The 26,520-nt window shown below is 39.8% G+C and overlaps 1 protein-coding gene across 2 annotated transcripts in view; it reads right to left on the reverse strand.

Annotated features, from left to right (window-relative positions):
* Positions 1-342: 342 nt before the first annotated feature.
* The window catches only part of GFI1 (growth factor independent 1 transcriptional repressor), a 42,464-nt gene continuing 16,286 nt past the window's right edge, over positions 343-26,520 (reverse strand). Inside the window, exons 2-7 of one of the 2 annotated variants that reach the window (XM_073642591.1) lie at positions 11,511-11,965; positions 10,420-10,596; positions 6,099-6,484; positions 5,745-5,882; positions 5,376-5,541; positions 343-1,355 (exon numbers count right to left, since the gene is read on the reverse strand). In XM_073642591.1, coding sequence (XP_073498692.1) covers positions 1,177-1,355; positions 5,376-5,541; positions 5,745-5,882; positions 6,099-6,484; positions 10,420-10,596; positions 11,511-11,628 — 1,164 coding nt within the window. In that variant the 5' untranslated portion in view covers positions 11,629-11,965 and the 3' untranslated portion in view covers positions 343-1,176. Of the gene's footprint in view, positions 1,356-5,375; positions 5,542-5,744; positions 5,883-6,098; positions 6,485-10,419; positions 10,597-11,510; positions 11,988-26,520 lie in introns of those variants that run through there. The other variant, XM_073642592.1, reaches the window with a different exon arrangement.

Genomic DNA, 26,520 nt, shown 5'->3' on the forward strand with positions numbered 1-26,520 from the left:
CAGTCAAGATGGGGTGCAGAGTGTACTTTAATGAGAAAAAAAATGAACTTTTTAGAATTTACCAAATGGCTGCAATGAAACAAAGAGTGAAAAATTTAAAAGGGGTCTGAATACTTTCTGTACCCAGTGTATGTTTACATAGTCCAGAAATGGACTGTATACACCATCATTATATATAATTCATTAGAATATGATCTATATCTAATATCCATTGATGTTTAATTTATTAACGTTCTTTTATCTGTCTTCTATCTGGTAGATAAAAAACAAAACTCAAAAACACAATTTCAGAAATTACTTTTTTTTTTATTAATTTAAAACATATTTTTGCAATAAATAGACATTATTAAACAAATAACACTCTAGAATGACCAGCGGCCATCATATATTTACAGACAAAATTTGTCGGGAACTGCTTTAACAGTGAGATACGGGGGAATATTTTACGTTTAAGGCAAGCATCTTCAATGTTTAAATCAAAGAGTATAGAAACCAATCTGATTCACTATCTAGCTTACGTCCCACAAAAATGTACACAAATGTCCCTTTTAATTGGGAATGTCAAATATTGCTTTCCATCCTGTATCATCATATTGGTTTGCATCGCTTGGAAACTGGAAAAAATGAAATGATGAAGGAAGACCATTGGACCAGAAGGCAAATAACAAGTCTCTAGGAATCAGAAGAACTTCTGGTGATCACCTAGAAACTAGTCCCTTTTTGTTGGGTGATTTGCCATTAGCCGGCCTCACATTATTTCTGCAATGTCCTGCCCTAAAAAGTTGGATAACAAAAATCTTGGTATATTTTAGGTTACAAAAATAAACACACAAAATACTTTTTCTTTTATTAAGTAGGGGTTTAGATGTTGTAACCCTAGTTTTCTATTACAAGATGTCCTTCAAGATCAGGATTCTGAAGTCCATTCTTCTCCTCTATATCCATCCACAAGAACTGCAATACAAATCAGTGTATACCATACCATACTCTTGGCCTCGGTACTTGCTTGTGACCTTGTTCATGGAAGACTGACTCTAAGGTGAGATTTTTTTGCACGTTGCACTCTCATTGGTGGTCAATGACTCAACAGTACAGATCTGAAGGTTGATGTTCACCTAGTGTTCTGAAATGATATAGGTTTCCTTTATGGAACAAAGAGACATTTTCATTTCTTGATCACTTAAGTCCATGCTGTGTTTCACGATGTCTTCTCAGATCCACCTTCCTTTGAAAACCCTTGCCACAAAGGTCACAGCCAAACGGCTTGAAGCCAGTATGTTTCCGACTGTGAGTGATGAGATTAGAGCTCTGACTGAATGCTTTACCACAGACTTGACACTTGTGAGGCTTTTCTCCTACAACATAAGGAGATGGAAGATATGAAACTAAGTGATTAGCAAACATGTATCCAACAGTATATGGCATTAATGTCTGATAGATGCAGGTCACATCTCCTGACCCACACCTTGAGATGGGTCCAACAGGAATAAAGAGGTGGCAGCACATGCGTGACTCTCTCCATTGACTTATATAGGAGTTCCAAAAACTGACAAGCAAGCAAAGCACTCCAATATTTGGATCTCCTCTGGAATTGAAAGGAAAGGGCCGGGTTTGTGTGGCTATCTCTCCATTCTCAGCAGCTTAAGATAGGGAACTGTTCTTGAGGTAGGCACAGGTCCCAAAAATGGGACCTTCATACATCAGCTATTTACGACTTATGCTATGTGTGTTATACAGGGGTAATCCTAAACCAATAACTCAGTTGCCTCATGTGCCTTTTGGACCCTTTTCTTGCTGATGGCAGATGTATATACATTTTTGTACCATTGACATGGGAGCTGTCAAAGAATTACTAATACTTGACTCTACGATGGGAGCCACTAAACATCAAACTAAGACCCTTGGTACTGCTATTGGCACCTGGATCTGGTCATATAAAATGCATTGGACACTACAACAAGCACTGCGAAAGTGCACAGATATATACAGTATCAATCCGATTTGCACTGTTATATGGAAAATAGTCTTTTTGTTTCTATTTTTATTAGTAAATTGTTGCAAACTGTTAATAAAAGTAACACATATCAGATTTTGGCCTCACTTGTGTTAGTTTGTTTTCTAATTAATGTGACTCAATTTATTATGTTATATGAGTAACAAAATGTTGGAGTGCTCAGTTTGGCTTTTTTTCCCATCCAGCATGCTACAAAAACGCCGCAGGAAAACTGATGGGGGTACAGTTTTCTATTGGATTGTTCCCTATCAGTGAGCTGGATCTAAAAATGCTGTACATTGTGGTTTTCAATCTGGCTCCATGTTTTTACAGTAGAAAAAACAAAAACAGATGACAACTGAAGCAGTTTTTACATCAGATGTCATCAGTTTAAGCACAAGAAAACTGCTACTAAAGATAAATAGAGGAATACTTGAACTGAAATTCTCTGATTTTTAACTTCTATTAAAGGGAGCCAGTCAGCACAGAATGACTGTTCAAACCAAGCACAGGCGCTCCGTGCATCCTTGGTGTGGCCAAACAGTTCAGTGCATCTCCCATCTACTTGTTTTCCATTTACATCCTCCTCTTCTTTGATTGACAGCTCTGGCTTTACATAAACCAGAGAAGAGCAAAGATTGATGGAAAATAAGTAGGTGGGAAGGTGCACAGAACTGTTTAGCCACGTCAAGGGTGCAATGAGCGACTGTGCTTGGTTTGAACAGTCATTTTGTGCTGACAGACTCCTTTTAAGGTGTCACTTTTGTAATACTAATATTCAGGCTAGGCAACAGTACTTAATCCCTATAATAATGATTCTATGTATGTGTTTCTTTTCCCTTCTAGTGCTTCATAAGAAAGTATAATATTAGCCATTAAGGCATTTATCTTTGCATTGATACAGATTGATATTGGGGAGGGCTGCTTTCATTGTCATCCCTGATCACCTGTCATTTCCAGTTGCCTTTATAGTCAAGGCTACGTGTACAATGGGCTGAAGAGGATCCTATAGAAAACTCTTACTGTGCAAACACAGGGCAGATCATATTAAAGCGACACTGATTGCTTGTCCAGGATTCATTTATAAAACAGATGCTGGTATTGAAGAAAAATCTCTCCACAGCTATTGTTTGTGGACCCGTGTTAGTTCTGTGATGACGGACTCGCTGGCTTAAATCATCAAGAGAAATGACAAACTTCATTGATAACAAATAATCGGCGGTTTTAGAAACAGGACATAGATCAGTTTTCGTGATTTGTCTAACAGAAAGTGGAATCAGATATTCATTTATATTCCCTTAAATAATACCATCCATTTAACGATGACATCAGATGCATAAAATAAACTGTATGGCTACAGCGTAGGTTTCTGTAAGTGTTCAGTGAAAGGATATAGCTGTGAGAACCGGGCTGTAGCTATACTCCAATTCTCTCAATACTACAGAATATGAATCCATATTCTTGTATAATAAGTCCTGATGAGATATATGGGGGTTGTGGTCTTATTACATCTCCTTGATGAATAAAAAAATAAGCAAAGACTCTACAGACATAATAACCATGAATTAGAGGTATAGCTGGAGGGAGACGGCAATTGGGGAATATGCCTTGGTGCGGGAGGTGGCACCAACAAGCCACTTTTCTATGGCCAAAGCAGTGAACTGAATCTTTGTCCCTGGAAAACCTAGCTACAATTCTTCACTAATCAATCTGATTTGTAAAATGTGAGAACATATTAAGGCAGATTAACTAATCCTAACTCATGCTGATTTGTACATTTGGTGCCTCTTTAGATACCTTTGTCTCACTTTATACCACTTTACATTTTGGAGCCATTTTGCACACATCGCATTTTTATGCCGTGCCCTTTTCCCCTAATCTATGCCCTTTGTTGAATGGGCCAAGTGTCTAAAAGGATATGTGGCCACGATGCAGAAATGCTCAGGATTTTTTCCTGAGTGTTTCTGCATCTCCCTGGCAGAAAAAAACGCATGCGGATTGTACATGCGGATTGTACATGTGTTTTCCTGCCAGGGACATGCGGATGTGAAGCGTTCTTCACATGTATTTCCGCATGCGGGTTGTCAAGCGCTTTCCAAGCGATTTTAGCATCACTTGGAAAGTGCTTGACGACTTGGTCACACTATATAAATCCATGCAAAAGGCATGGATTTATATAGTGTGACCGAAAGAATGGTAAAAAATAAAAAATAAATATTATATTTACCTTCTGATGGCCCCCGGTGTCCTTGTCTCTGCTTTCCGGCAGCTTGCGGTAGACTAAAGGACCTGCCGACGTCAGCGGTCGCGTGACCCGTCACATGACTAAATGACGTCACCGCAGGTCCCTTTAGTCTACCGCAAGCTGCCGGAAAGCAGAGACAAGGAGACCGGGGGCCATCAGAAGGTAAGTATAATATTTATTTTTTATTTTATTCTTTTTTTTACAGGTACTATGGTACCTGGGTCCGGAGGAGAGTCTCCTCTTCTCCAAACCCGGGTACCATCCGCACATTGAAACGCATGGAATCCGCATGTACAGATCCAGTGATGTGGATTCCATGCGTTCCAATGCAAGTCAATGGCAGTGGAAACGCCGCACTTCCGCAAAATAATTGCTAGTGTTGCGTATTTTTCAATGATAATCCACAGTGGAAAGTTCCGCAGCATGTGCACAGTACATGCGGATTATCATTGGGGGACATGGCAGGCCTTCTACCAAGCATTTTTTAAGCATTTCTGCAGCAGAATTGCCGCTGTGGAAATGCTTAAAAAACGCATAGTGGGCACACAGCCAAACACATAATAACTAGGTGTAAAATCTTATGCACCATTGTGTTCCAAAATACACCAAGTTTTAGTACATTTTGCACCATGGTCTAGCCGAAAAAACACATAAGTAACTCTGCGAAAACACATAAGTAACTCGGCCCCAAAGGATGCAAAACTTGGACGATAAAGAAACAAGACAGAAGAAGAATCGACGCCTTCGAAATGAGGTGCTGGAGATGGATGTTACCAATACCATGGATGGCATGAAGAGCAAGCAAATACATTTTGGAATAAATCAAGCCAGACGTGTCACTAGAAGCAAGGATCATCAAGCTACGACTTGCCTACTTTGGACACATCGTACGAAAAGAGCAATCACTGGAGAAGGACATCATGGTCCGAAGAATAGAAGGAACAAGGCGAAGAGGAAGACCAGCAACCAGATGGCTTGATACTATCATGATAATGGCGGAAAAGACCCTGATGGAGCTATCTAGACTTGCATCGATCTTCTTACAGATTGTTCATCCATCAAGTCGCCATGGCTCAAAATCGAGCCTAAGGCTGTTAAAAAATAAACCTCAGCCCCATTGCGTGTGATGACACTCACCTGTGTGTATGAAGGTGTGCTTCTTCATATCTGACTTCTGGTGGAATCTCTTGCCACAGTACTGGCAGGGGTACGGCCTTGTGTCCGAGTGGATAAGTAAGTGTGTGGAGAGCGTAGATGACCTCTTAAAACTTTTACCGCAAATTTTACAGTCAAAACTTCTTTCCTAAAGAGAAGAGAGACAAAATCCATGAATACAAACATGTTTATATGGCCAGTCAATTGGATTATTTAGGTTAAAAATAAGGAAAATACCATCTTAAATCATCTTCTAACATATCATACAGGCATTGTGAATTTTAGCCTCTACGAATGGGAAATGTGAGTGCTCATGACATTTTGGGTAGGATATTTTTTTGCCCATAGTACCTGGGAGTGAACTGCCTTATGTTGCTCCAAACTGACAGCATGGCCAAATGTTTTTCCACATATTTCACAAGCAAAGGGTCTTGTGCCACTGTGAGATCTCCGGACATGTACTTCTAGCCCATGGGGTGTGGAAAAGACCTGGGGGGTGCAAAAAGCAAATTCTAGAGGGACAGTCACATGAAATCTTGTTACCAAAATGACAGATCAGAAGGGTTCTCAATATGAAAGTCTGTTAAAAAAATATAGTGGACCTCATATATATATATATATATATATATATATATGTATATATATATATATATATATAAAATGTACATTTTTTTGACATTGTGTTGGGCATGATGTGTCACATACCTTGCTACACTTGAGACATTTGTATGAGCCAGTGTTGAGTAACAGCCGTGTACACAGCAGATCAGACTCCACCTTGATCCCTTGATTCTTCTCTCCAAAAAGTGTAGGGGTAGAACGAGAGTCACCATAGCGGGACACCGCATGTGCATAATCTCCATAGAGTCCATGTACACGTCTGTCCGAGCTGTACAAAGGTGGTGGCAGAGTTGGTGGCACCCGGTCACCATAGACACTGATGGAGGAACTTCTCTCCAGTCCTGAGGGCCTGTAGTCGTGCACCAGTTGCCGTAGTTCTGATCCTGCGAGGCTGCTCCAAATATATGGCTTGAAGGAGGGTGAAAATGGTGGAGAATCCTCCAAAGATGGGCAGGCAGACCTTTCTGAAGCTGCAGGAGAATGACAATGTTAGCAAAACTAATAAAGTATAAGTTGCATTAATGTGAGATTATCTGCTTGATGAAATCTTATATTTTGATTGGATAAATTTTAAAAAATGAATGTCAAAAAAAAAATATTATTAAAATCATATAAAAGTAAAAATCACCATTTTCTACATATATACAATCTAATTTTATCTTTAGAAAATACTAAACATGAATATGAACGCTGCATGCATTGTAGATTTATATTCTCCACATTAATAAATGCACAATCAGTGTTAAAGTTCAGAAGAATTTAACAAAATTTCAGTGTGACTTTTTATATTGATACATCCATAATGGGGAAAAAAATTACATTATTTATTCTTTCAGTATGTTAATGTTACAAATATAGTTCTCTAATCTGTGCTTCATTGAACTCTATGAAACATATGGAAAAGAACATCCCTGAAAAATCACAAAGCGAAAACATGTAGGCAAAATGCACATCATACCATACAGACTCAAAACAAACTGGTATAAATGGAAACTTGCACTTTGCTGTTCTCCCAAAATAATTAGTTTTTTCGTAAACAGAAACTATGGAAAAGATAATGTGGCAGATCTCATCAATGCTGCAGGATGAAACCTGCAACAGAAATTCATCAGCATCTGAGCTTTTTTTTGTAGATTTAGGGCAAGTTCATATTACGGTTTTGGATACATTTTTAATGGATCCAGTTGAAAATACAAACGGGCGGAATAGAAATGGATCCCAAATTGGAAGCAACTGAAGCTAATCTTTTTTTTATTTTTTAAACGGATTAGTTTGATGGATCCGTTACAAAACCAAAAACTTTGGTTTCCATTCAGTATCCGTTTATATCCAGTTTTGTTCCATTTTGAACAGATCCCTTTCTACAGGAGATGTCCCTGAATACCTCTAATATTCTGGGCATGATCGGTCATTTAAATGGAAAGCAAAATGGATGACCATTCATTCTAATCAGTTTCCATAGACTATAATGTATTTAAAAAAAACCAAAAAACAGAAGTATTCCATCTGTCTGCAATTCGTTTTATTTTGTTTATGGAAAAAAAGTTCTGCAAACCATTTGCTTTTTACCATCCAATAAGACAGTCAATGGAACTAATGCAAACGGATGACATTTATTTAATTTAAAACCCATTTCAATGGGTCCTAAAACTGAAGGTTTTATTTCTGTATTTCTTTTCTTCTGACAGGTCAGAATAATGGAAATAAAAATGCTAGTGTGAACACAGTCTTATAACAATGTATTGATTTATCAAATTTAAACTGATGAGAACGTGAATCAAGAGTCCTAAGGATAGGTAAATAAATTCCAGTGTGAACAGACTCATGCTATGTATCTGGCTCATGTAGCTACCCCAGAAAACTGCTTAAAATGTGTTAGCATTTTATGCCTCACTTGTCTAAATCAGTTTTGGTTGATTTAGCAAAAAAACATAAAAATAACTTAATTGTTGGTGCAAAAGGCACTGCTTTTAATTTGTGATACATTGTTGATGAATTTTTGATGCAAACATGCAGAATTTCTACAGTTCTCTGTTCCATACATGAAAGACATGAATGTGAATAAATTCAATTCTGACTTTAATTTTTTTTTCTTAGCTCAATTATTTCTACACATAAAAATATACAGATCAAAAATTCTCTAAAAATCTTATCAAATGGTTTTCAATTTTTTTTCATTGCAATGATAAAAAAATTACATTTTAATTTAGATTTTTTTTATAAAATAATCATTTTTTTTCCCTAGAATGGTCCACACTTTTTCATCTTAGTTGCATGATTTTCACTATGTATATAGTTTGCATAAATCATAAATTAGCTTCTAAAAAAAACCTCAGACCTGTTTTGGGTTACTTTACTTCTGTATAGCTGAAGAACCAAGAAAACCAAATATGTGCTAAAACTCAATATTGCCCAACTTTTTTTTAAGAAAGTGGAAGTAATATTATGTAAATGAAAAGGGAAGTAATATCCTGTGTGTTTAGATAATCTATGCAGAAGAGTAATTAAAATCAGAAAAAAAAATCATTGCTACCCAACCTACATACACCTCAATTCACCTTTAATATGACAAGTTTTTCATTCCCCCCAAATTCATTACACTTGCAAAGGTGACAATTGTTTCACTATTTAAATTCCATTTCTAGTGTTAACTAGAAACAAAAATCTTGCCATTTTGTTTTCTGCATTCTGAAATGTACCAATTCAATATAAATCCTAACCCATCCTCTAATTAAATGCTATATTGTATTCTAGGTGGAGCAGAAGGAGGTTAGTTTTTAGGAGTCCTGATGTGATGTATAGAAGGGTGCACATATTATTAGGTGGGTGCTAAATACATTGGGACAGATTTTAGCTGCTCAAAAGTCTATTAATTTATGATGCTGAGAGTGAAATAGTTGCAGATTTTGCTTGGTGGATGATCATCACCACAGTGAATCAGTGAAAAGAAAAAATACTAGATTTTATACAAAGGGGGATGGATACCTGGTATTTGTGGATTATACAGATAGACTAATCATTATATGCCTTTAGAAGTGGGAAAAAAATATAAAGATTAAATCTAAGAACCAAATAAAACTGTAAAGTTGAATAAGGTATAAAACATGATGATAGATGAAAAGGACATATTACCTTCATTAATCTATATATTCATATGGAGTTATTGAGAAGTTTCTTCTATAATGACAAACCCCTTAGAAATCCCAGAGTGTATGGAGCTACCCTGCCTGTAACATCTCATACATATGACGTCATTTTATGATGCTAAGGGTTAACCTATTGATTGCCACGTTCTAGCAAAGTGGACTATGATGCATAAGAAATGTAAAGGCAGAGAAGCAGAAAGCGCAGCGGGATGTGCGATCAGTGGCTGCGATTGTCGCATCTGCTTAGTGCGACACAGAGCTCATTATTCATCTCCTGGATTCTGGCTGGGGACAAACATCAGACATTCCTTCATTTATCAGAACAAATAATCATTGCTGGTGAAGAACGATTATTACAGACGTGTAAATTACAATACCCACTTGTGAATATAATTATAGTATCGAAGGACAAAAAAATGACATAATTGTGAATATCTAAAAATTGATTTGGGTATGGAAATAATTACAGTGGCTGCAATGGAGCACATCTAACTATCCAGCATACTAGCAGCTTATAGAAATAGCACATTGAGACCTGAGATCATCATCAGCTGGACACTAATAAGAGATTTCGTTTTTTTTCTTCTTGGAACAGGTAATTTATACTTTTAAAACATATCTAGAAAATTCATAGTATGTTTCCATAATGCTGAGATTCTCAGAAACATGCAAATTAATGAATAATAGCTGATGTTGTTTTTTTATATGTGTCCTGTTCTCATACGTTTACCAACAAGTCTCCATATGTAGATTTGCCATGAATCAGGACCAAGAAAACTGAGCTATGACTGAGAGGTAATTGTGCTTTTATCCAGCTAGACATGATAGTGATGATATTATTATTTATCCATTGCTTATCGCTTGTCCTTATCTATCTATCTATCATCTATTTAATGAAGCAGCACTAGGTTAATCCATTTAAGGGTGCCAAGCCTCAACTACATGTACTGAATATTCTTATAATATAATAGAGAAAAAAAAGAGGCAGCACTCCAAAAAAATGTTTTGTGCTGAAAGGTGAACTCTCTATTAGGCTGACTAATGGGGGGATGTAATGGTTGCCTCACAGAATCTTTCTCAAGCCCATTTTTTCAGTACTGCCTCTTTTTTTTCTTTATTTATCTATTTATATCTTTCTTATCTAGAAATATCTAGGGCTCATATCTATATAATCCATATACATCAATAGCTATCCAATCATCTTTTATAGAAAAAAAAAATAACAATACACCAAAATAAGTCATCATCATTACCATTACCTGGAGAAGCAGAGGGAGAAGGAGGTCTCCAGAAGTCCTCACACTCAGAGGCTGTGGTATCACAGAGGCTCCCTGCACTGCTTGGGGGAGAAGCTGAGGAGGACACATCTCCTGCCTCCCCTAGGTGACAGGACACAGGGGACACACTGCCCTCAACTGGAGGGACATCTTTACTTTCTGTATGATGAAGAGTAAATACAATTAAATATTATGCTATAAATATAATATACTGTGGAATTCAATAATGCACAATACCCCTATATATATATATATATATATATATATATATATATATATATATATAGTATACAACTGACTACTGACTACTATACATACTATATATCTATCCATGGTTATGTGGTCATGCTCACTGCAATGCTACATGTAATACAATTCTATTCTGTGACATGCAATACAGTATCATACAATCTTACACTATTTAAACAGTAATATAATTAGTAAACTATATAACACTATAAAACACAATTAATACAAAACTATAAAAATACGATGATACTTTACACAATAGAGACAATGTATTATCTATGTCATAATATCTAGATACAAATGTGACTGTGTTTTATCAAACATTACATCGGACCTGATATATTTGTTCTTTTTGATGTATTTATTATATTTGTTGATAGATTTGTTATTCTCCTTATATTCGCAGACAGAGGGTGAGGTATCTGCCAGGTGTAACTGTATAATTAGGGGGCTGCTGAACTCTGGGGACACAAATATGCCAAATGCCCAGATTATGGCGGATCCAATAGGAAACATTCATCTATTAACGGAGAATTTGTGCTGAGACATCGGAAGTGATTAGGAATGAAAGAATACATCCAATATCTCATCATCACAGAAGATAAACTGGATAATATCCAATGGATAAAACAAATGTGAATATTTGCTCTGATCCTCCATGTCCAGTTCTTTGACACATTGGTACAAGTGATCTACACAAAACCGATTTTCCATACATTAAATTGTGCTGCATTTTATAGAACATTGTACTAGAATGTGTATTAGAACAGATTATATCTCATCTATACAGCAATATATTTTTTGCATGTTATGTGTTCTCTTACCTGCACATATATGGGCCAGGAGAGCCTCCTGCTGCAGGCTGTAGTCCTCCCCATCAGTTGCCCTGGGCTGGTGGTAGCTGTGAGCCTTCTTGCTCTTGACCAAGAATGACCTGGGCATTGCTGCAGGTCTCTGTCCTATGTCCAGCAGTAGTCACAATAAGTTGCCCCAGTGGTGGCTGCCTCTATATCTGCAGACCTCTTATCTGGTCACAAATATGACATTGGCCATTGGTTAGGAGGAGACAGCACTTGGGGAGGGAGAGGTAGAGGCTATGGGCGTGATCACACACAAGTGAGGGGCTGCGCTAGGGGACTGCAGCTTCAGGGCTGATTGTCGGCTGTATTCACCAGGTGGCATTCAGACAGGTGGCCGAGCAGTGACATCCTCCTCTGATCCTCCAGTCAAGGGGAGGGGGGTCTTCAGTTTTGTTTCTTATAGATTCCTCACTGTCCACCTGGGAAATCAAACCAACCAAGCTCAGAATGATTGACAGGGTGTTACTCAATCCCAGCCTGTATCTTTCATCAGGAGGAGGCAGCCTGGTGACAGCCTCTTGAGCAAGAGGTTGGACAGCAGCAGAGGCACAAGACTGACAGATAAGAGTACTTGTGTAAGGAGCTGTGTTATATGTGGAGCAATACACAACGACTTCCTAAGAAAACAGCAGTGCACTAACTAGATTACACCCCCAAGTGCCCACCAGACACCGAAACTTCAGCTGCACCACTGACAGTAGGGTGACCTATAAACCCCGACCTGTATGTGATATATATAGATAGATATACAGTACATATAGATAGATAAATTTATTATATATATAGAGAGAGAGAGAGGTGTATATCTACATATAGTATATAAATCTATGTAAATATTGATAGATAGATAGATAGATAGATAGATAGATAGATAGATAGATAGATAGATAGATAGATAGATAATATATTTGGAAAAATAGAGCAGTACCTTCAAGAAATGAGGATGCAAAGCCTCCCTGGAACATTCCAAACCATTCAGATAAAAATAAAAACTGGAGGCATCACACCAAAAGGGTGTACAAAGGTTGATTATTTATAAGCCCATTGTGGAGACGTTTCGGTTCCAATATGTGAACCGTTATTTTTTTCTTTAAAGAGGTTCACATATTGGAACCGAAACGCCTCCACAATGGGCTTATAAATAATCAAATTTTGTACACTCTTTTGGTGTGATGCCTCCAGTTTTTATTTTTTTTATCTGGATAGATAGATATTTATTTAGTTAGTATTGCAGGTCAGTTTATTGTACTATTGCTCTTTACTAGACAGATAATTTAATGGTTAGTTAACAAACATGGAGAGACAAATATACACATATACTACATGTAGATTCTGACACATAAATGAGAAAAAAAGGATAGATAGATAGATAGATAGATAGATAGATAGATAGATAGATAGATAAATGAATACACCGATGGATATATAGAGGTTGATGCATTTTCTATTGCTGTCTGTAGCTAGATAATGGATTTCATGACTAGGTAGTAAAACATGGATAGACATGTCATCTAGATAGATTGATAGGTATGGATATTTTGGACTACAGACATGGAAGAAAATGAATACGGATAATACAGTTTATCAACAGAAAGTGTGCGATACACTATGTACATGGACCATTATATTTAGACACTATGTTGACATTTTATTATCCCCTGTACACATAAACAGGACACAAGTCTGCAGTATAATGAGCCAGTCCTCATCATATGTCCTGTATTTCTGTGCCCCTGTCCTGAGTAATAGAGCTGAGCCTGGAAAGTTGGTGGAGCAGATGCCAGGGGAGACATCGGATCCAGGGGCTGCTGGCAGTCTGGTGCTGTCTGCACAGGGCAGGGACAGCAGATACAGCTCCTCACCTTTATCACAAGACATCACTGCGCCTCTCATTTCCCCAATCAGCTCCTTTAATCGCCTGCAGAAACCTGATTCATAATGTGCTGATCCGGGCCAGGCTGCACTCACCAGGCGGCACCTATCACCCTGTGCCATCTGCGGGCTGGGCACCACCACTTATCACACACACACTGCTCTGTGGCCTGGAGACATCCTGCAATAACTTACACATGTGCACAGGACTCTATGTCCTGGATGGAGCCGACATCTGAGGTCTGTGTATCAGTGCAATGCTCTGTCCAATATCCAACTGCTACTATAGAACTGCTGCACAGCAGTCATTATTGTGGCCATGCTAGTGTTAATGAGCTTGTGTGTATAACAATCTTCACAAGTCATCACTGCTTTACCTTATTATTATTATTTTAATAGCATATAATAGTTACTAATGTAATATTAATACTTTCATTTATCACCATTGCACTGCTACCTAAACACTATTAACATAAAATAATTGCTATATAGCTGCTGCTGATAATAAATAATAATAATAATAATAATTAATAGTAATAATAATTTATTTTCATTTTAGGATGAATTGTAAAAAAAATAATAATAAAAAAAATCAACTAATGCAAACCCAGTTTTAGAATTTGAGTTGTATGGAGCAAGTATATGGCACCCATAGAAGCTTATATAGCATAGACATTATTTAACGCATAAGGGTATGTTCACACCTTGTGTTTTTGCCTCATTTTTTTCTGCAGGCAAAAAGAGCTGTCTTGGCAATAAAGAAGCTGCTTGCAAAAAGAAGGTTTTGCTGTTTTTTTGTTTTTTTTTTGCTTTGTATTTGCTGCGTTTTTTGTTTCTTGTGCATGCTGATAAAGTTTAGTGCCCCCCCCCCCCCCCCCCAAAAAAAAAAACAACATGATACAACTTCCGTAAGATTTTGGCACCAAAAACCAAACAAAAAATGGAGCAAAAAACGCATGTATCAGGTTTTTCTGCATTTTTGCACTACCCATTGCTTTCTATAGATGAAAAAACGCTGAAAGAAGTGACATGCTGCAGTTTTCAAAAATGCAACAGTTTTCCAAATCAGTCAGGGGAAAAAAAACAAAACAATCTGTGTGCATGAGATTTCTAAAATATCATAGCTTTTGCTGGTACTGTAAAACGCAGCTTAAAATTTGCAGTTAAAAAATGCAGCAAAAATGCAACGTGTGAACATAGCCTTATGGAGATTTCTCCCCTTGAAGCTTTGTGCACTATTTGGTGGTGGAACATGGAGTGATTACAGCTCCCTAATACAAACCCAAGATGCCAGATAGGCTCCACACCATACACCCTATAGTATATCTCAGTGTGAAGTAAATTCATACTGGAGTCATTTAGATATGTGATCATATCAAGTTGGTCCAAAGAAAAAAAACGTTTCATACATAGTAACGTAGGTTGAATAAAGACCTAGGTCCATGAAGTTCAACCTTTCTCCCCCAATTGTACTCCCTATACTAACTTACTGGAACTAGGCCTTACAAATGTATTACCATTTTTATTAATGCACAAGTGGCATCTCATTATAGGATCGCACTCAGCCATTCATGTCTAGGGGTCCGTGGTAAAAATTGGTCAGGTCTCGGATGACATCTGAGTGCAGTCTGATTTTCATAGACTGACAGAATGGAGAAGATGGAAATTTATTTTTTTTTTATTCTCCATTTCCGAGAAAATAGGATCATACTATGATCAAACTCTGATCAGGCTGTGATTAGCACAAGCGGCCAGATTTTCACAAATGAGAGAAAATCAGTCGTGTGACTGTAGCCTAAGGCTGGACCTACATTGCGACCTGTCACCGGAGAGCAAGACAAATTGCGAGACCAAAAACCTTTTAGCATCTTCTATGCATCTTTCTGTCGTGCGATTCTATAAGACTTGTGATATTGCTGTAAGAAAACAGCCAAATTGTAAAAAAGTTACGTAAAAGTTGCAATTTCACCTGACTTGCATTGAAGTCTATGGCACGTGAGTAACATGCTACTTTACGGCCATTAATCCAACACATTTAGAAACATTTGCGACTCTGTTTCGCAGTCGTGGCAGGTCACAATGTGACACCATAGAAAATTATTAGATGCAATTTTGCAAAGCAACACCGATATCTCAATATTGCGCAACACAAGTGGTCGGGTAGTCCTATAGTAAAGGATGGATTGCACATGGCTAAGGCTTTGATGCAGTTAAATCACCATTCATTTTCAGGGTACTTTCCCACAAGTTGAAAATGCAACAAACTTTGCAAAATACATTTTATGACTGAATGTATTTTTAGGTCCAGTTTAAATTGACAGGTGCTGCAGATTTAATATCCACAGGACGTCAATTTATGCTGCAAATATCAGTGCGTACTTCACAATTTCTAATGCAAAAGGTGAAAGTGCAGCTTACCTGCACCATTTCTTGCTGCAATATTTACTGCTACAGATTTTGTTGCAGAATTTCCTATGTGGGTGGTCTACCGTGGATATGTACGTGTGAATGTACCCTCATAGGGCATACTTACTATTTCATCATCCCTAGCTGGCATAAAATACACTGTGCACAATGAGTTAACATTCACAAGTCATTGTCATTCTTCCAAAAACAGCAGGTATCATGCGGTATTGCAATTCATCCCCATTCATTTCAATAGTGCTGAACTGCAATACCTGACATGACCCATAGACAGGTGTGGTGTTGTTTTTGGAAGAAAGCAAACCTGGATACAATATGTCATATAAATGTTTTTTTTTTAATAATTCAGTCTTTTTATAACTGATTATATATATGGTACCATAAATATATTAATGAGTATGGATTATTATAGGTCAGATTTTAGGATATATCTTTATGCCTCTGACCGGATTCTGTATGTTAAATGAATAGAATTGTGTCATACTATTACAGTAACAGCCACAATGATCTATATAGTGCGATGCCAACAGGGCTCAGATGTGCAGATGGGAAGGTCTGACTCATACATGAGAGGTTTCAATCAGGGCAGATCCAACCCCGCACAGTCAGATCTGCACCATTGTGACCTGTTGAACCCATCTTGATTTCTAAGCAAATCAACCATAACCATAACAGTTGCAAACTCAGATAAAGTATATCCTAATTACTACCTATCTATAGAAATGCTGTATATAAGAATACCTACACTCTGCAAAAATTGGAAAAATAAAATAAAAGTAAGTGAAGCAACTTTGTGCAATATTACTTTTGTACGCTCACATAATTAGTGTTACAGGAAACCTTGCTGTCTATTGTCCAGCAGTACCATCGTTAGCCATATTCACCCAGTACTTTAGGTAGTGTTCTTTTTATAACCTGGTCACCCAGAGGGTCCCCTTCTCTTCTCTGTGCCCTCATTGTGCTAAGAGAAACCTCCATTTCTGTTTCCACTAAACTTGATTGAATGGGTTGAATATCTGCAGAGTATGAAACACATGCTCAAGGTATATGTATAATTATGTATATATATGTGTATATGTATATATACTGCTGAAAAAAAATAAAGGGAACACTCAAATAACACATCCTAGATTTGAATGAATGAAATATTCTCATTGAATACTTTGTTCTGTACAAAGTTGAATGTGCTGACAACAAAATCACACAAAAATCATCAATGGAAATCAAATTTATTAACCAATGGATGCCTGGATTTGGAGTCACCCCCAAAATTAAAGTGGAAAAACACACTACAGGCTGATCCAACTTTGATGTAATGTCCTTAAAACAAGTCAAAATAGGCTCAGTATTGTGTGTGGCCTCCACGTGCCTGTATGACCTCCCTACAACGCCTGGGCATGCTCCTGATGAGGTTGTGGATGGTCTCCTGTGGGATCTCCTCCCAGACCTGGACTAAAGCATCCGCCAACTCCTGGACAGTCTGTGGTGCAACGTGACGTTGGTGGATGGAGCGAGACATGATGTCCCAGATGTGCTCAATCAGATTCAGGTCTGGGGAACAGGCGGGCCAGTCCATAGCTTCAATGCCCTCATCTTGCAGGAACTGCTGACACCCTCCAGCCACATGACGTCTGGCATTGTCCTGCATTAGGAGGAACCCAGGGCCAACTGCACCAGCATATGGTCTCACAAGGGGTGTGAGGATCTCATCTCAATACCTAATGGCAGTCAGGCTACCTCTGGCGAGCACATGGAGGGCTGTGCAGCCCTCCAAAGAAATGCCACCCCACACCATTACTGACCCACTGCCAAACCGGTCATGCTGAAGGATGTTGCAGGCAGCAGATCCCTCTCCACGGCGTCTCCAGACTCTGTCACGTCTGTCACATGTGCTCAGTGTGAACCTGCTTATATCTGTGAAGAGCACAGGGCGCCAGTGGTGACTTTGCCAATCCTGGTGTTCTGTGGCAAATGCCAAGCGTCCTGCATGGTGTTGGGCTGTGAGCACAATCCCCATCTGTGGACATCAGGCCCTCATACCACCCTCATGGAGTCGGTTTCTAACCGTTTGTGCAGACACATGCATATTTGTGGACGGCTGGAGGTCATTTTGCAAGCCTCTAGCAGTGCTCCTCCTGTTCCTTCTTGCACAAAGGCAGAGGTAGCAGTCCTGCTGCTGGGTTGTTGCCCACCTACGGCCCCCTCCACGTCTCCTGGTGTATTGGCCTGTCTCCTAGTAGCGCCTCCAGCCTCTGGACACTACGCTGACAGACACAGCAAACCTTCTTGCCACAGCTCGCATTGATGTGCCATCCTGGATGAGCTGTACTACCTGAGCAACTTCTGTGGGTTGTAGAGTCCGTGTCATGCTACCAGGAGTGTGAAAGCACAACCAACATTCAAAAGTGACCAAAACATCAGCCAGAAAGCATTGGTGCTGAGGTGTGGTCTGTGGTCCCCACCTGCAGATCCACTCCTTTATTGAGGGTGTCTTGATAATTGCCAATAATTTCCATCTATTGTCTATTCCATTTGCACAACAGCATGTGAAATTGATTGTCAATCAGTGTTGCTTCCTAAGTGGACAGTTTGATTCACAGAAGTTTGATGTACTTGGAGTTATATTCTGTTATTTGAGTGTTCCCTTTATTTTTTTGAGTAGTGTATATATATATATATATATATATTTTTTTTTTTGGGGGGCTTTGTGAATTTTCTTATGAGCCCTGGAGAAACGGTCAGAGGGTCATGCCTCCGGTCTATCCAAATAATAAAGGGGGTAGGATAAGCTTCAATTTATCATTGGTAAAAAAAAAAAAAACTACATGTGGCAATGATGTAGCAGTGTCATCACCAGGCTTGCCTCCTTTTCATACAAAGTAGGCAAAAGTCATTAACAACCAACTTTTTTTTACAAATTGGAAAACAAAAATGATCTCTAAAAATAAGAAATGTAGGATAACAGCTGAAATAATAAGAACACATCAGAAGAATTTACTGTAAGGATACATCCACGTCAGATGTCATTTCAGGTAAAAAAAAAATTGCAAGAAAGGCGCAGAAAAATCTACATGGATTAGGACTCGTTCAGACGAGAATATAAATCGGACGTGTGGTGTCTGATTTTTGATCAGATGGCACACGGACATCACTGGCCCCTTTTATTCATTAGGGCTGTTTAGATGGATGATTTTTCCCTCGGTCCGAGTGTCTGTGGGAAAAAAGTCGCAGCATACACTATTCCTTTCTCTCCCATTGAAGTCTATGGATATGTAAAAAAAAAATCTGAAACCACATAGAACATCCATGAGGCATCCGATTTATGTAGATACATTTCTGTTATTAACCTAAAAAACTGCATATGATCATGTACATAATATATACTATAATGGATGTCACGCAGATGTAACACCGACATAAAAACGGACGCACGGATGGCACGCCAATGAAAATTGTAAGAGAATCGTCCAAGTTTTCTGGATAAAACTCGGATGATTTTACATACGCTCGTCTGCAGCCGGCCTTATAAGCAGATTTGTCCTGAATTTTACCCCTTGCATTATAAACAGGGAATATCCACTGTGAAAATCCAGAGCTTAAATTGAGACACCGCACATTTAAAATCTGCCCTGCATGTACGTGTTTCATCTGATTTCACATGTACCAGAGTCACGTATCTACATGTACTTATTAAAACCTATGGTGATCTTCACATGTCTGTGTTTTCCCGGCCGCACAGATGACAAGGGCCAATACAAGACTATGGGTAAAGCAGGTAAAGCACACAGATGGCGTCAGTGTACAATCTGTGTGCTGTCTGTGTTTAACACTGCAAAGTATAGGAGAAGCTTCGGAATTGACTTTTCTTTAGCCATACTAGAAAAAAAACGGATGACACACTGATCGAAAACTCTGATGACACACTGATGGCACACTGATCCAAAACACATATGACATACAGATGACACACTGATGGCCCACTGATCCAAAACACTGATGACACACAGATGATGCACTGATGGCACACTGATCCAAAACACTGATGACACACTGATGGCCCACTGATCCAAAACACTGATGACACACAGATGACACACTGATGGCCCACTAATCCAAAACACTGATGACACACAGATGGCACACTGATCCAAAACACTGATGGCACACTGATCCTAAACACTGATGACACACTGATGACCCACTGATCCAAAACACTAATGACACACAGATGACAAACTGATCCAAAACACTGATGACACACAGATGACACACTGATCCAAAACACTGATGAAACACTGATGACACACAGATTACACACTGATCCAAAACACTGATGAAACACTGATGACACACTGATGGCCCACTGATCCAAACACTGATGACAGACAGATGACACATTGATGGCACACTGATCCAAAACACAGATGACACACTGATGGCCCACTGATCCAAAACACTGATGACACACTGATGACACACTGATCCAAAACACTGATGAAACACTGATGACACACTGATCCAAAACACAGATGACACACTGATGGCACACTGATCCAAAACACAGATGACACACTGATGGCACACTGATCCAAACACTGATGACACACTGATGGCACACTGATCCAAAACACAGATGACACACTGATGGCACACTGATCCAAAACACAGATGACACACTGATGGCACACTGATCCAAAACACAGATGACACTGGTACATTTTTTTTTGCTACCGTTATTATATGGACGTGTGAAGGGGGTCTTAATAGATGTGCGGATTTCATGCATATTTTATCCACAAGAGTATGGAGCAGATTTGATGGTCTCACCTGCCTTGCTGCTAATGCAATATCCTGCAGATTCTCTGCACAAAACATCTGGATAAAGCCATGTAAACGTAAAGTAATATAAAGGGACGATAATGTGACAATCACAATAAGTCTATTAAAGCTCCTAAAAATCACAGATGAATTGTAATCATAATTACAATCACCAAACACCTCCAGTCCATGAATTTATGGCCAGCTTTCCACTTGGGGCATAATAAGTTTGCAGCCTTGGCTACACATGACATATTTTACCCTTTAATACATAGTTCATGTTAGAACGAGTTTTCTCCACAGCGTTTCACCCAGATTTCAGATCCTGATAGTGATACTTCGAGTCATATCTAGGTGCTGGTCTCCGGACTGGGTTTCAGTACTACAGAATTTACCAGAAATTCATGTCACATGTAGAAACTGAGGCAACCACAATGCTTCACTGTGCAAAAACCATTGGCTCAAAAAAAAAAAAGTTAAAAATAAAAAAGGGATATATACACTATATGGAGAAAAGTAAAGTATTGGGACGCATGTCCGTGTCACTAAAATTAGGTTTTTCATTCACTCCCATTGGCCCTGGTGTATATCATCCGGTCCCTCGCCGTGCAGTCTGGCCTTACCGACATTTGTGAAAGAATGGCAGTAGAGACTGTAGTCGGCACGTGACCACAAGTATGTAAATTGTATACATGCGGTCATATGACGGCCCGCTCACACTGCTAATCCAGGGGGATTGTGACTGTGTCTCCATTTGGCATACAATTTTTTTGGGAAAATCCATCCCAATTTTTCTGGATGAAACGGAATGATTTTTTCTATGTTCATGTGAACCTGGCCTTATAGTCAGTTTATAGTCAGTTTAGCAAATACAGCAGCCCCAGGCCATAGAAGACTCCGGTCAGTGTTCAACCCTATGGGCTCGCTCACACGAGCGTATATCATGGCCGAGTGCTCTGCGGTGTTTTATCGGATAGCGCTCGGCCCAGTGTTATTCTATGGGGCAGTGCAGATCTGTGACTATTTTCTCATGATGATTCAGCATGATAAAACAATCACAGCATGCTGCGGGTGGCTCTGATCGGATCACACACACCCATACAAGTCTATGGGAATCATCGGACTGCACTCGGATACCATACTATTGCATCTTTTTTTAATAGTAAAAAGGGACTAAAAAATAAAGTGAGTAAAAAAAGAAATACAATTAAAATCACTCCTCTTCTCTCCCATTAAAAAAAAATAAACAGAAAAAAATGAAAATGTTATAAATTGAGTTTTTTTTATATATTTTTTTTAAACTTCATAATTTTTTTCTCAACATTAAATAATAATAAAAAAAAGATCTATGCAAGTTTGGTATTGCTGCGATCATGCTGACCAGGAGAATCATGTTATCAGGTCCTTTTCACCACACAATGAACACCGTAAACCGCACCCCACCCCCCCCAAAAAAAAAAAAATGGAAGAATTGCGTTTATTAACTACTTGTTTTTATTGCACTGCGGTGAGGGGCGCTATTTCAATTTTAATTTCAGTTGGTAGGAACGCAAGGGTCGGCCCTTCCATCGGTCTTCTATGAAACTGTCCACATCTCAGTACCACATTGCAGACACCAACAAAAAGGCACTATGATCCTAAATTTTATCCTCCCTCCTTCTTTTACAAAAACCCTGAGTGGAGAAGTGACGTCACACACATGCGAGCGGACCCTGCCTACTTTTACTGCAGTCGTAATGCGAGCGAGCATTATATTTATTATCTGTCACATGCGAGAAGCTGCTCCACCTAGTGTTTAAAAGTTGAAAACATCAAAACCTTTAAAATCATTTTTCATATTTATTGCTATTAAAAAAAAAGTTTACATTATTTTTATTATTTTTTTTTTTAATTATATATACATAATATTCCCTTCAAGTACTTTTTTTAAACCATTTTTGCAGATTTTTGAGCCACAACTTTTTTATATACTTTCCATTACTTTTAAATTGTCTTCTATGACCAAAATAACATATGAAAAACTGACACAAAAGTGTCTTGTTTTATCTATTTATTTATTTTTTAAATGCTACATGTTAATCTATCCTTATGGGGACTTCCACGTGAAGCAAATTTGTTGTGACTGTTCCATACGTTTGGCTGGGGTCTGAAAAAAAATAAATGTACATAATCACCTCCATATAGATGTTACAAATCCATGCATACACTTACTGTATGTGTAATGATGTTCTAAGGGCTCATGCACACGGCTGTATCATCACTTGTGAAGCAGGTACACGCTCTGTACAGTCGGCATTGTTCTGTACATGAGCCAGGATTTTTCCTTGGGCTGAATATTCAACTCACAGAATCTGATCAGATTGTCATATACCAGCAATCATACTTTACACTTAGGATTTTGTTTCAGTGAATGTTTTGCTCTGTACCTGGTCAAAAAGCTGGTGAGAAAATGTCATTCGTTTTTTTTTTTTTATATATATAATTCATTATTTACCGGGGCTCTTCTCATGCCAGGTTAGGAAGTCAGATTTTCTGTTTTGTCTTAAGACTAAAAAAAACCCCTCTAGAATATTACTACAGGAAAGATACATCTCATAATGGACATTAAAGGGAATCTGTCACCAGGCATTTTCCACTTAATCTGAGAACAGCATGATGTAGGGGCAGAGGCCCTGATTCCAGTGATGTGTCACTTATTGGGCTGCTTATGGTAGGTTTGATAAAATCTCTGTTTTATCAACAAGAGATTATCACTAGAGGACTAGTAAACCTGCTGCCAGGTAGTCCTCCATTTTCATGAGCTCTGTATAACCCCGCCCCCACAACTGATTTCCTGCTTTCTGTCTATGCACAGTATACACAGAAAACTGCCAATCAGTGGTGTGGGCGGGGTTATACAGGGCTCAGCATTAGAGAACTGCTAGATCTGCAGCAGAGAAAACTGGGATTTTATCAAAATTGTAACAATTAGTCCAAAAAGTGACACATCACTGGAATCAGGGTCTCTGCCCCTACATCATGCTGCTGTCAGATGGGGTAGTAAAAACCTGGTGACAGATTCTCTTTAACAGCATGCATGGATCCTATTGACTATAACGTGTTGGATTTCCATCAGTGTTCGCCATTTTACCAGACAAGCCTGTGCCATTTTGTCTGATAACAACGATGGAATCTGTAGAAGAGCCTCCTACGCTGATGTGGACAAAGTCTTATATATAAGATTAAATAATCCATCATAATTGATTCTGATTTCTGTAAAAATAAACTGATTTTGATGATACTGGGGGAGCTGTTTGCCATCAAGTTCAGAGAGACGTATGCAGACTGCAATGCCCAGACTGACCACCGGTCTCATGACCTGAACTTACACACTCATATGTATCTATGAGGCTGTGAATTCAGGAAGGGAGGAGACCTGTGGTTAATCTGGACATTGCAAACTGTGAAATACACCTGTCTGATTCCAGTCTTGGGATAAGTTCACATGCAGCATATTAATTGCCAAAATTTTCTATGATTGAAAAATCTATTTTTTTTCAGTGGAATGGGGTTGTTTTTACAGGACTTTGCATCAATTCCTGAAAGCCATATTAATGAGACAGTTTGAGAAATGTGTCCATATCCGCAGGTCTTTTGTACTATTGTTTCCTAGTCCATAGTGTAGCAGTGTTTCCATTTCCGTTCCATGGCAATCAAACTAATCTCGTTATACCCGTCTCCATGTACGGTGAAATTGACCAGATTCTTCTCCGTTGTACAATGTCTGTGCTGCACAAAAATTCATCATGTAAAAATTTCCCTTGTATTTTTTCAGCATCACGGAAAATAGTGACTCTATATATTCTCATGATGATGACAAATATGTAATAGTTTGTTGAGGATCTGTCATGCTCTTTGTTTTACTGCTACCAAAATACTAAAAAAAGTTATAAAATTTTGATACAGTAAGTATACACACCAAGTCTGAACAACGCCGACACCTAGATGTGAGGAAACCCATAGATATGTGTGAGTATACGGCACGTCAGCTGATGGGAGAGTGGATTTTCCACCCATCTGTTTATATTTGTATCCTTGAGATTTAACATACTTAACGAGAACCACAGAGGAAAAAAAGGAAAAAATCAGAGTCCTCAGATAAGTCTGTTTACACACTCTCCATTCATGAAGCAATCAGTCTGAAGCAGATTTTCTGTCCCAGACTAATTGACTATATATTCACCAGGTCACTGAACTTAAAGGGTTATTCTCACTGCGCTTACTTCTGATAGAGAGTGAATGGAGCCAGAATGACCCTTTAAAGCTTATCACTAATTATTATTACTTATTAATGTGACACCCCAGGGGTCTGGTTGCCACAGTGATAGAGATGTTATGTCTGAGAGCAGGTGGGAGGTCCTTTGGTCAGGGATCCTGTGCATGCCACACCTCCTGCCCAGTCTTGGGAGGGGAAGAACTTCCCCTATATAAACCCGGGGCTGAGGCAGGGTTAGGAGTCAAGGAGAGTAGAGACAAGAGACAGTCATAGGAAGAAACAGCTGGAGCTCAGTGGGAGCAATACTACTACGAGTCAGGGGCTGGCAGCTGCAGAGCTCGCCCTGACTGAGAAGCTTTGTTACCGGACCCGGCGTCCGAGGCTGTGGGGACTAACTCTTACCCAGCAGCAGAAGCCGACCGGCAGGGGATTTCAGGTCCTCTGGCCCAGAAACCCGAAGGCACGGTCACACGTGTGGGACCAGCACCGCCATCGTGGAGTGGAAGCCAATAGAAGGCCCCGAGTCACCGGCCATACGGGTGAGCACCACACGGTACACTCAGGGACGTGGGCTACTTATATCCGCTTCTAGCAAGGTAGCCAGAAGAGTACAGTCAGTTTGGGAGGCCTACAACTCCGCCTGGCCAGGGGAGATCCCATCTGCTCAAGGACTGACCAGGCCCCGTTCGCTAGCCAGTACTCCGGGAGGGTCTATCGTTGTTACCAGTAAAGACCCTGAATTACACCGCACCGTCTCTGAGTGGTTCCTGCTACCCCCATCTTCCACGTCGGCTGCCCTGAGGCCATACCCCTCCCGTTGGGGGTTATACTATCACGCTGCACAATTCTACACCGGCCTCAGCGGTCTGCCCTGCAGCGGCAGCTCCATAGCTGCAAATCAACGGGTGGCGTAGTCGACACTCAAATAACATCTATCAAGGCTGCCACACACTGAGTCTGACCCCCTGGGCACGGACCGGGTCCCCGCCACTCGGAGACTACAACCCTCATCTGATCCGGTTCCGGGTAAGCCCCCGTGCGCGAGACGCTGCGCGACACAGCAGGCCCAGGGGCGCGTCAACTTTGGCGTAGTCGGCAGGATTTCGTGCCCGCAACCACCGGGTACTGCGTGCCTGAAAAGCAAAGACTGTTCAAACTTACCAGTGGTGAGGTTTCCCGCCATCCGGCGCCATCTTCTGCCTTCTTCCCGCCATCCGCGAAGTTTTCCCGCCATCCGGCGCCATCTTCGGCCTTCTTCCCGCCATCCGTGGAGTTTTCCCGCCGTTGGACGCCATCTTGAGGACGCCGCGCGGGAAGAAGAGGGGCGTGGACTTCGAAAGCGCGCGAGAACTGAAGCCCCGCCTCACGTCCGGACGTTGCGTAAGGTCCTGGAAGGAGCCCAGCAGACACCGACGTCACCGGAGCGCGACGGAAGGTCCTCAACCCTGACGATCTACTGCGGAGCCGCGGCCTACGGAACAGGATCATCGCAAGGTAGGCCACGGTCCACTAGGGGGGGAGGAAGATGTCGGATACGGAGGAGAGCTTCACTGCCTCAACCCCCGCCAGCGCCACCGCTGCTGCAGTTATGCCCTTCACCATGCC

Source organism: Phyllobates terribilis, unplaced genomic scaffold (assembly GCF_046119375.1).
Source record: "Phyllobates terribilis strain yellow unplaced genomic scaffold, ASM4611937v1 Scaffold_8__6_contigs__length_399053987, whole genome shotgun sequence".
In the NCBI taxonomy this organism is placed as follows: Eukaryota; Metazoa; Chordata; class Amphibia; order Anura; family Dendrobatidae; genus Phyllobates; species Phyllobates terribilis.